We start from the raw sequence: 11,480 nt of genomic DNA on the forward strand, positions 1-11,480 counted from the left end.
CTCTTTATGCTCTAGGTATCTTCAGCTTCTCTATATTTCAGTTCAAGGCTTGAGCACTTGATTGAAAAATGCAGAACTTGACAGGTCTATGCAGTTGACCATTTAGCACTTTGTTCTGTTCTGTGCAGCACCTTGAGAGCAATGGGAATCCCAACTTGTTGGCGTTGCCTAAAAAGGTTCTGAAATCGCTTGATCCCTTGGTTTACAGAAATGTTGAATACGATGTTTGGCTCCGATCCAAATGGGGTGAGTAACAGAATACTTCAAAGTTGCAGCTTTTGCAAGCTGTGTGAAGTGAAGCCCTCCCGAAGAAGAGATGCAGGTGGCAGTTTGAGTTTAGTTTGGTTTTCCTCATGTGGATCACTGGGCAGATTTAGGGCCTGAACACCTGGTTTGCATTTTTACTGCATCAAGAAAGTAACACTCTTGTTGTATTTAGACTAACAGTATATTACTGCTTCTGTTTTTACAGATCAGCAAAAACAAGATTTCTCTATTGCTGCTGGCATGCAATACTCCATTGGAGATAAATGTAAAGTAAGTAGTGTTGAATTGTAGTTTATAGCCACATTAACATTTTGCCCAAGATGTTAATTTTCCCTTTTTATTAACTATTTTGATGTTGCTGCTTTCATAATACGCTTGGGTTATGTCTTCAGCTGAGGATATAGTTGTTCTTTAAAAGTTGGCAGTGTTTGTGACTTACAGCATACGTACTACTCATCAGTGCAAATTTGCTACATTAAAAAGCCACAAGGTTAACTGCAAGAGTACGTGTATAAGATGTCTGGTAGCCTCAACGTTAAGCATGGAATTGTAGATCCATGTATTTGTGTTTGACACTGGAGATAGCGATTACTGTTTGTAAATTGGCTTTGATGAATTCTCAATACTTCCAAGTAGTGAAGTAGAGCTTGCTTTAGTTACTGCAGATCCTGAAGTTTTGGGCGATTCTTCTGCTTAGGGTGTTGCAAGTGTGTTACAGAGGTCGCCTTAAATTCGATTAAGATTTGTATTAAGTGTTGCTGCTTAAGAAGAAGCAAGGTTTGCCATTAAATTCTCAAATTGTAGATTAGTCCCCTTAAGTGTGTTAATTAAACTGATGGTACTTGGCTAAACATGTTTCTTTCTAGGACATTTGATCATCTATTAAAATGATCAGTATTAATGAGAAAATATTCAGTTTGGGTCATCATGCAGCACAGGGGCTTTTTCAATTTGTACTTTTTTGTTTGTGGAATGTAATCAACCATAGTGACTAAACTCCAGGGAAAACACATCTCTAAACCTAAAAAACCCCAACCACAAAGTACCCCACAAAGCCCTCAAACCCCTTCCCCCCCAAACCAAACCAAATGAACTTGATGCTGAGTTGGCTATTTATTGTTCAATAGTACAGGCTTAAAATTTGCATTTTAGACCCTAAGGCTGTATTGTGTAGTATTTATTGAAGGGTACAGGTATTATTAGGAGAAAACACTCTGGTAATTAACATATTCTCTCTCTCAGATTTCATATGTATGTGGCAAGACAGTAAACCTGTGGGATAAAAACATGGGAAGAAAACATGAAGTAAATAGTGAAAATTAGAGTTGATCAAATTAATACAACTGTAAAGCCAAATACTGTAGTGGAACATTAAGAATTTTTTTTTTATTCAACAGAAGTATTTTAAGAACATAGAATGTCAGTCAGACCAGTAACATGATCATGTCTGAAGAACATTTTTAGTTGTTTTATAAATTAAAAAGACCTTCTGAAGAATAACTCCCAAAGTAATTGGTGTTCATTATGTTCCTGATGGGACTAAATTTCACTGAAGTGAAGTGGATTTTAATATGGAAAAGCTTTGAGTTTTATTGTGAGAGAGTGTTTTCAGAAAAGCTGAAAAGCCTGGCTGCGCTGATTGCTTTTAACTTTCTCATGTGGTTTTGAAAAGCATAGTTCGTTAAGTGGTGTTCCTGAGCAAGCTGCTTGTTTAGTGTTGTGTGTGTGTGTGTTTGTTTTAATAGTATTTTTATTTCTTTTTGAAGAAGCAATAGGGATTGAAGATTGGCTTTTGATTCATTTACTGAATTGTGATGTGTATTCTCAGGTCTTCTGCTGCCCAGAGGAAAAGTTCTGTTTCTAACAGTGTTGATATTTTGAAGAGTTACCTCCTCTCACTGTCATCTTTGGAGCTAATGCACTTTCTTTTTCTTTTTCCTTACAGGTGCGCTTAGACCATAATGGGAAATTTTATAATGCCCATATTCAAGAAGTTTTTTCAGAGAATGGGCCAGTTGTTGTATTTGTAGAAGAGCTTGGAGCAAAGTAAGTGCTTAATCTCTTTTGGAAGGAAGCACCAAACTGAACAGAGCATTACTTTGGTTCAGAGTTAACTTCAGCCCTTGAAATGTATCTTTTTCTTTACTTGAAGCAGTAGTACCACAAATTTGTTAAGAAAACAACATACTAATAAAAAAAGGAAAAATTGATTATCACTTCATACTTTATTCTGTAGTGCTAAGTAGTCCGGGTATTACTTGGAGAGTAGAACAGTAACTACATTAGTAGTATTTTAATTTTATTCTTTTTGCACAAGATTCAAACCTAAACAGATTGACACCAGGCTAATAAGGTGTTGCTTGTACTTAATAATTAGATGCTAGATTTGTGACAAGCTTTTCATATTGAAAGGTCCATTAAAGCACTGAGCTCCTCTGTTGGTTGAGTAGCTCTGCCTGATTTCATGCAGAGAGTGCCAAGTTGCTGTTTAGATCAGCATCATCTTTGCCCTACCTGTGACAAAAAATCGTTTAAAGTTGTTGTTGTGGGTTGCAGATTTGATGGTTTTGGTTGTGTGGGGTGGGGTTTTTTGTTTGTTGGGGTTTTTTGGTGGGGAGGGGGCAGGGAGAGAGCAGTTTGAGATATCCCGAGCTCTGCTGTAAGTCCTGTGACTTCTGGGTCAAAAAAACCCACACTGATTGTAGTTTGGGAAGAGGAAACACTTTCAATCAAGGTAAATGAGAAATATGTCCATTAATCTCATTTGATCTCCATTAGAAAAAGAAAATATTGTGAGATCCAAAGATTATCTTGCAGTTTGAACCCTTTTTAAATTGGAATTTAACCTGTTTGAATGTCTGCCTTTCAAATGATATAAACAATTGCTTGGACCATCCTTACAGCATCCTCATTTAAAAAGGCAGTAATTGTTCTGGGATATACACCATCAATGTAACGTCTTTCTATCTTGGCACCTATTCCAGTGTTGGTATATCTAAGTGTATTGCTTTTATCTAAGTATATTGCTTTTTGTGATCTTTTTTTTTTTCTGTTTGCCTTGGAGACATTACAATAGGCACTTCACAAATGGTTGATCATTCTTTACCGGATAAGTTTGTGTCAACTTACCACTTTTATGTAAAAAGGAAAAAAAAAGGGTTTGCTGTTCTACACATTGCTTGAGTGTAATCATAAAGGCAAAGAAGTTTGAATGCAGTGTTCTCAAAAATGGAATGATCTGTCAGTATTAGTGAACATGTGGTATTAATTTCTGCAAGCCACAGTCTGGTCTTTTAAGATATTATTCCCTCTGTAATTCCTTGTTTTGTAGGCATGCTGTCTCACTGAAGAGCCTTAAACCTCTTCCACAGACCTCTCCTATGGAGGGCTGGAACACTGTGCCAGGGAAGAAGATAAAAAAGTTTTACCCAGCATGGGGGCAGAATGCTCAGCCTGGTAGGACTGTACCTGTCTTTGTGTGGCAGAATCTTTGTCAGATGTCTTGTCCCAAAGAGCTTAAAAAATGATTAAAACAAAAGTCTTACCTGTTTCCACGTTGTTACCACAGATGCAGAGTGCAAAGGGCCAAAGAATCAGAGCAAGTCAATCAAACCCCAGTCAGCACTACCTCCTCGACTTCAGCATACTGTGGGAACCAGGCAGCACCAGTTCTTGTGTTCTGGGCCCCAACCTCATCAGACCTCAACTGAGCAAAAAGCTCCAGGCAGGAATCCTTCCCAGTCTGTAAGGTAAAACTGCAAACAGCATCTTCCTTGGCTTGAACTCTGACTGAGCTCCAGGAAGCCCAGGTGCCTACTTCAGATGCTTCCAGCATACTCTTTTGAAATATGCTGCCATTGAATTCTTAAGAAGTGTCCCAAGTCCTTAAGAATACACACAAGTACAGGAAAAATAATTATTTCTTTTTTTGCATGGCAGCAACTGTGTACAGAGCCTCATTTTTTTCTTGGAAAGTGGATGTTGGTGTGGGTTTTTGTTGCAGTTGTTGTTTTTCTTTTTGGTTGGGGCTGAAATAGTGTTGCAAGTGCTTCTTGGGCATGGCTAACATCTTCCCTCAGCTTTTGCTAAACCTGTCATAGGGGACTGCTTCATGTTCTGACTTAACACTTGAAAGGAGTATGAGAACAGCGTTTTGCCTGCATTTGTTGGTAGTGATTTTTTGATTCCTTTGGAATTAATTTCCATCATTGCATCTGCTTTCTTCCTCCTTAACCCATGAGTTTGTATTGTGTTTGATCCTGAATTTTGTAGTCCAGGTGATCCCGTTTCCTTTTTTCCTGTGCAGAAAAGCGGAGCGTGAGCGAAGTGAGGAGCTGAGCCATGGCAGCAGGGACTGCAATTACTTTGGGCTGTCTCCAGAGGAGCGCAGGGAGAAGCAGGCCATAGAGGAGTCTCGCTCCCTTTATGAGATCCAGCAGCGGGATGAACAAGCTTTTCCTGCTCTTTGCAATGTATGCTGTATTCATTGTAATTAATAGTGCACTTTCCATGCTTGTCTGCGAACCTTTCATTAGCGATTTGTTTGCAGTCCTTGAATCATGCTGCAATTCAAAAATTAGGGATGTTAATTTTGCACTCACCTGTATTTCTAATTACAAAGTATCTTCAACACTTTACAGGTTAAAGATAAGAAAATACATTACTATGTTTATCCTGGGAATAATTGAACATCCACCACACATGGTGCTTTAGCCATGTAAATATGGGAGACACATGAGCATCTGTAGCTGTAGGATTTTGGAGAGATCATTGTATTGGTGCAGTTTTAATGGAAGTGAGTGGGAATCTCAGTACATCCGGGGAAGTGAGCAGATCCTGTGGGTAAAGAGCTGGTCTCCACACAGGTTCGTTTTAAACATGTGTGGGGCTTTTTGGGTTTAAATCCTAGGGCAAACAGAAACAAAAATAAGGCTGGAAAGAATGAGTAGGTGCAAGACTGAAGCCTAAAGGACAGAGGTTGCTCTCTCCCTCTGAGCAGTAACAGTTTGTTGTTATTTGCTCACCTGCAGGAGGAGGATGTGATTTATTGTCTGAGTGAAGCAGATTTTGTCATGTCAGCTAGTGACATGAATGCTCTTAAAGGGCACTTGGCAAGATGTAGCAATGAATGAGAAAGAGTGGATGAATCTGCCAGTGGGTGATACTGAGCCAGACCTCACCCCCACTCCCACCCCCCCCCATTTCTGCCTATCACAAACATAAACATTACTTGTCATGAAGGCATAATAGTCTCATAGCAGATGATGGCAGAGTGTCACTGGAGTGATTACATAAAGTGGTATTTCTGCTTTTGTCAACGTCTTTAGAATCAGTCAGTCAGTCAGGCTGCTACACAGACTGTGGATAATGTAAACCAGAAAAAGTTCTCAAATAATGAAAGAAGAAACAGCAAGTGGACAGCGGACGTGGAAGAGCAGAAGGAGAAAGGTAAAACTAAATGGGTTTAGATCATGGCTGTTTTTTTGTTTGCTTGGTTTTGTTACCAGCCCCAGAATTTATTCAAAATGGGGTATCTGTTTAGGCAATGAGGGGAAAGTTATCCTGGGTAGCAGTACCAAACTAAGCTGGGCTGGAGGTAGCAAGGGTGTGGTTTGTCAAGAAGGTACATTTTCCTGCTTTGTGAATGTGGCTGAGAGAGCAGACTCCTGGCTGGGATTTTTGTAGTAAATGGGAAGAGGAGAAATTAAAGTACTTACCAGAGCTACTCTAAATTAGATCCTTTTTGAAATTCCAGAGTGTGTGGCAGAAAGTGCCAGTGGGAGGAGCATTAAGAGTAATTTATGAGAAAAACAGGTAAAAGTATTCAGTGTGGCATGGTTAAGAATTAGCATATGATGGTACAGGAAGGGGAGAGGATGGTGTACAGAAGAGCTGGAAAAACAAACCTGTTTACAGTAGAAAGATCTGTCACATGGTCAAAATTCTGTTTGGGTTTTCCCCCTCCCCCCAGTCAGTTACAGCATTCTTTAGCTTCTCTTGAGGGTCTCAAAGCTTTTCCTCTTCTGTGACGAAGTGGAACATGGCAGTAATAGATGGAAGCTGTACGTGTCAGGAGGTAGTTAGTAAATCTTTGCTAATTGCAATTGACAGTGGTTGGTAGGATTTTTTAATTAGTATTTTTAAAACTTTTTGTCCTGTCCCCTTTGCCATAACTAAAACCCAGATTTTTTCTTGGCTTCTTCCACTTTTTTTTTTTCCCCTGACTAAATAAAACTCAGATGCTTTAGTCTCCTCATAGAAGCTGCTCCTTCCCGCAATTTTTTAAAAAGTTTTTTTTTTTTGCTTTGTTCCCTTATCTCTGGCAACAGCAGAGACATTGCTGTTGTCTGTTTATGGTATGTGTGCTCCTTAGTCCCTCTTACAAGATGGAATCCTTTCTTGAGTGGTCTCACAAGGGCCCACCTTAGCTATTTTTAATTCTCTAAATGTCTAAAAAGTTGTTTCCTTTGCAAACCTGTTCCATAAGCAATGCCAAAGGAACATTCATGTAGAGAAATCTGGAGAGAAAGTAAAGACTCCAGTGTCATGATGGATTTGGCTGAGGGGCATGGCATGTCCAGCTTTCTCTGCTTTTTGTGATGCTCTGGATTGTGTTGCCTCTTGTGAAACTAGGTTAACAATCCCATGGGAATCACGTGTACTTCCTTCTGAGTGTTCAGGGATTCCTATTGCTGCTCAGGGAATTGGCAGTAATTCTCAAAATCAATACTGTTTCCATTTATACTGTTGTCTAGTTGTGACAGAGTATATAATAAGCTTTTAAAAAGTTGGTATCTGCTATTGATAATCTTCTGGGCATGAGTTTGATTGACAAGCAGTGGTAGCCGGGTCTGAATATAAGCCAGAACATGAAGAACTTGTTCAGATCTTTTTATATCATGACTGTTTTTTAACACTTCCCTACCAAACTGTTTGCCGGTGCTTGAGAAATGAAACTTTGTGCAGCAGTCTGAAAATTTTTTTAGATCTTTTTATCCACTGAAACATTCTAAACTGGTTTTTTATGCAGTCAAAAGTAGACAAGACTTTAAGCTTCTGTTATCTTAACACTTGAAAATGAAAATGCAGATCAGAATACTTTCACTTTAAGCAAAGTACAAACTTCTGTTTCATTAGGAGCAATTTAGGATGAATATGTGTAAAGGGACAGCTGCATTTCATTCCTGCTTTCCCCAAGCATCACTGAAATGGTTGCCAAACATCACTAAAGAACTCTTGTAGAGCTTGGAGAACCCAGGTTGAAGTAGCTGCTCTGTTACTGCCTGAACAACTGTTTGTTTTAGGATGCTTTGATCTTTGGTAAAAATAGAAATTTAAGTTTTCTGAAGTAATATATACTGAGGTATAGGTTTCGTTTTGAAAGTTTAATTTTGGAAAGACAAATTAACTGGCTTAAGTTGTGATAGCCATAAGTGGTGTAATGGTTCATTTACTAGGTTATGTCTTGGTGTTGCAGAGTCAAATTCCAGGCAGATCCACTTAAGTCAGAAGCTTGAACCAAATTCATCTGAGGTAATCTTAAAGAAAAGACCAAATTTTTTTTTAATGTTATTGCTTCTCTGATACATGATTAGCAGAGCAATAGCTGCCTTTAGAGCTGTGATTGCTGCTGCTGCTTTACAGCTTTTAGTGAAATACTCCTAAGGCTGGAGGCTTGTATTTCTGTCAGCTTTCCTCAGGCCTGTAACCCATACTTTTAGTCTTTCTCTGCAATGGGAGTCTTCAAACCTGGGCTATCGAGAGCACTTACGAATCTGGATTTGTAATTGCTTAGTACAGTCTGTACTTTCAGTTTAATGGGACCACAGAAGATTTGATGTTTGTTAATAGCTACTGTGCTAACAGACCCTGAGCTCTGAAGTTCAGTGAAGATTTGTGGCCTCTTGTTGGCTTTTAACCTTTGCTGTCCTTTCAATGAGCAAAATGTTACACTAGTATAATAGTGATGGGTACTTAGCCCACTTTGTATGGAGTGTGGTTTACTGTTTTTGAGTAACTCTTTGTAAAGTTAATCTTACTATTAGACTAGCTGTGTCTGTTGTTTCTAACTTTGCTTTAGAGGAATAGTCAAGATGAGAGTTATCCAAAAGCTTCATCTCCTTTGGAACAAGTAAAAACAGATTCTCCGATTCTTGCTGAGCAAGTAAGAAATGTTTGTTTGATTTCAAAGTTTTCCAGTCAGGAGACTTCAGACAAAGGGGAGCTTCATCACAGCCACGTATGTATTACAATACTGGCTTTTAATTACACAGGCATTTCTATGGTGATAATGCAAAATTGCATATTTACAGTTAGGAATCTTTATGATATGTCCAGCATAAAGAGTGTAAAAGGACAACCCTTGGTAGAAAAGTAGAAGTATATCTACTCTTTTCTGAGAGAGGGGTTATTTCATATCTTGCTACCAAGGTAACTGGTGCTTTTTCCTTTAAATTCTTTAGCTTTGCCTTTTCAGGTTTCTCCAAGGTTATGGGTAACTGCTTGTGAGGGTGGCTTTTCTTTTGGGTTGGAGATACTTAAATATAAAGCTTGTGGGGGTGGTTCCAGCACTGATGGCTCTGTGATACAGGCATGGCTGGATAGAGCTCAGAGCACAGCTCTCCACATAGTGACGTAGCTCAGGTCTGTTTGGATATGTTCCTAGTTAGTACTTCCCTGTGGGGATGGTGGTAGTCTGAGTAAGATAGAGTCAACAGGGTTACCAAGCATGGTGTGGTTTAGGTTTGTTTGTTTTTACAGAACCTGACGGAATGCGTGCCGAGTGTAACTCCGACACCCTCTCCAGTCTTCTCCGAGGTGCATTTACCTCCAGCAGTGCCTTCTGTACCAGCCATTGTGCCAGCTTGGCCAAGTGAGCCAGCAACCTATGGACCAGCAGGTTTGCAGAAATACTAATGTTAATCAGAAATTACTAACCCTGGAAAATACTTTAACTCTCTTACTAAGTTGAAGATTCCCCCAGGATACACTGCCTCGTATATTTCACATTCCAAAGGCAGGCATTCATAGGAATGTAGCGTCTCACTGCTGAAAGCTAGTGAGAGTTCTGGCAGATCTTTGATTGCCTGTATGTACAGATTGCTTTAAGGTGTAGAGCAACCTGAAGGTATAAGAGGGTTGTGTACTCAATTTGCTATTTTTCCTCTTGACTGGGATAGCATTGAGTTTTGAGGATCTGCTTAAGGTAGAACACATTGTCAGCATGTTGAAACCTGATACGTATTTGTGCTCTGTGTCCCATGTAATAATAAGTTCCTTGGCTGACTGAGGACTTAGCTTGGGGCTTGTATGTCTGGAACTAATGAGATCCATTTGGACCTTAGCTGCAAAGCCAGTGTAGTGGGTTTTTGAGTGCTGTGCATATCTTCTGGTCTGTGGAGTTGGCTTGGAATCAGTATTGCTCATTAGATCAGGTGCTGCATTTTCTCTCACACTGCTGTTTCTCTACAAGAACCAGCTTTCAGATCAGTCTGCTTTGTTCACATGAGACAGTCACAGTCTTGTCACGCTTGACTGTGTCTGTGACAGAAGATGTGTAGCCCAGTTGATCTGAGCTTAGATTCAGAGTTGACTGTAAATGACTTGTCAGAATGAGAACTTCAAGGATTCACATAAAAGTTTCAGTTCCTCCACTTTTTCTCCTTCCTATTTCCTTCTGGTATTCATAATTTTAAAAAGAAATACGGGGTCAGTTTAGCTGTTTCTGGAAAGCTTAGCTTACCTGCTTAATTCTTTCTGAAAACTATTCTTTGCATTTTGAATCCTGCTTTTCTGATGTCTTTTGGTTTGTGATTATATATCTGTATATACATAAATATATATATATATATGCATTGATACCTGTTATATTTTTATGTATGTATGTATGTATGTTGGGGTTTTTTCCCTCTAGGTATTCCAACCCAAATACCTGCTTCTTCACTGATGCCAGGACCAGCAACAGGACCTGACTCTATTGTATCACAGGCTCAGGTAACATCTGCTTCAGTTGCTGGAGTTCCTGTGTGGTTACAAGCAGTTAACCAGCCTTTAATGCCTTTGCCTCAGACTCTGAATCCCTACCAGGATCCGCTATACCCTGGATTCCCTTTTAATGAAAAGGGAGAAAGAGCCGTTGCACCTCCTTACTCCCTGTGCAGTACTGGGGAAGATTTACCTAAAGGTGAGAAGTCTGGATTTTACACCATTTTCCCGATAGGTCTTCTTTTCTTAAAATGCAGATAAACACAACTTCTTTTGGTCCTGTTGTCATTCTCTGTCAAAAGATCCAGTAGTTGTCATTCTGTGATTTAAGATGTGGAATATTGAATAGAGTTGTAACTCTGTAGTTTGCACTGCCAACATTGTGACTGTTTCAAGTGGTCACACCTGGAAATCTGGTAGGATCATTTTGTGGTTCTTAGCTTGCCCTACCATAACTTGAGGTTTTGTGCATGTAAAGAATTATTCTTGGAGAACTGCTTCCTGTGAGAATAATAGGTTTGCTTGTGTCATTTAAAAGCTTGGAAGCTGTTGAGCGTTTCCTTACTGGCCTGAGAAAATACAGGTTTTGGCATACTATCAATGCAAGGTATGCCCATAAAGAACATTTCATGTCTGACTGCACAGTGGTGTTTGTTTAGTGAACTGTTCCTTTAAAAACTAGAAGTTTACAGACTCTTGAAACTGAAATTTAAACTGCTGTTGTGATCTAGATATCTTACTGTGGCAAAAAAACCCCAACTAATCAATTGAAGACATGCAAGCAGTAACTTAATACCAGTGTTCTCTACTGAAATAGAACTTTATGCAGTTTTTGTATCAAATGAAATATTTTTGGTCTTCATAAATATTTTTGTTCTTTTTTTTCTAGACAAGAATATTCTTAGATTTTTCTTCAATCTTGGTGTGAAGGTAACTCTTCAAACTTATGTTTTCATGTTTATTACAAAAATCGCTTGTAAATAATTGTTGGAACTTGGAGTGTGGAAGTTTTGTTGCTGTAGCTGTGCATTTCAAGTCCATCTTTCAGTTTGAAATACTTTATTTGTGTGCTGTTAACTGGGATTCCAGCAGTTGTCCACAGTGCAGTTCAAATCAGCAGAAATCAAATTAATGTCAACACCATAGTGAGAACTATTGGCTTCCAACTGTGGCTGCACAGTCAGCAAACTGTGCTTTACCAAGTCACAGATAAATTGTGAGTGTGAAGA

At 39.1% G+C, this 11,480-nt stretch overlaps 1 protein-coding gene across 5 annotated transcripts in view; it reads left to right on the forward strand.

The window, feature by feature from the left end:
- Positions 1-11,480, forward strand: part of OTUD4 (OTU deubiquitinase 4) — a 29,139-nt gene that overhangs the window by 13,684 nt on the left and 3,975 nt on the right. The window contains exons 10-22 of one of the 5 annotated variants that reach the window (XM_082281544.1): positions 129-246; positions 473-537; positions 2,213-2,313; positions 3,599-3,723; positions 3,836-4,016; positions 4,574-4,739; positions 5,595-5,715; positions 7,745-7,800; positions 8,348-8,506; positions 9,028-9,166; positions 10,181-10,260; positions 10,336-10,450; positions 11,141-11,181. In XM_082281544.1, coding sequence (XP_082137670.1) covers positions 129-246; positions 473-537; positions 2,213-2,313; positions 3,599-3,723; positions 3,836-4,016; positions 4,574-4,739; positions 5,595-5,715; positions 7,745-7,800; positions 8,348-8,506; positions 9,028-9,166; positions 10,181-10,260; positions 10,336-10,450; positions 11,141-11,181 — 1,467 coding nt within the window. Of the gene's footprint in view, positions 1-128; positions 247-472; positions 538-2,212; positions 2,314-3,598; positions 3,724-3,835; positions 4,017-4,573; positions 4,740-5,594; positions 5,716-7,744; positions 7,801-8,347; positions 8,507-9,027; positions 9,167-10,180; positions 10,451-11,140; positions 11,182-11,480 lie in introns of all 5 variants that reach the window. The other 4 variants (XM_082281546.1, XM_082281543.1, XM_082281545.1 and 1 more) reach the window with 4 other exon arrangements.

This window comes from Coloeus monedula, assembly GCF_965178545.1.
Source record: "Coloeus monedula genome assembly, chromosome: 5".
Classification (NCBI taxonomy): domain Eukaryota; kingdom Metazoa; phylum Chordata; class Aves; order Passeriformes; family Corvidae; genus Coloeus; species Coloeus monedula.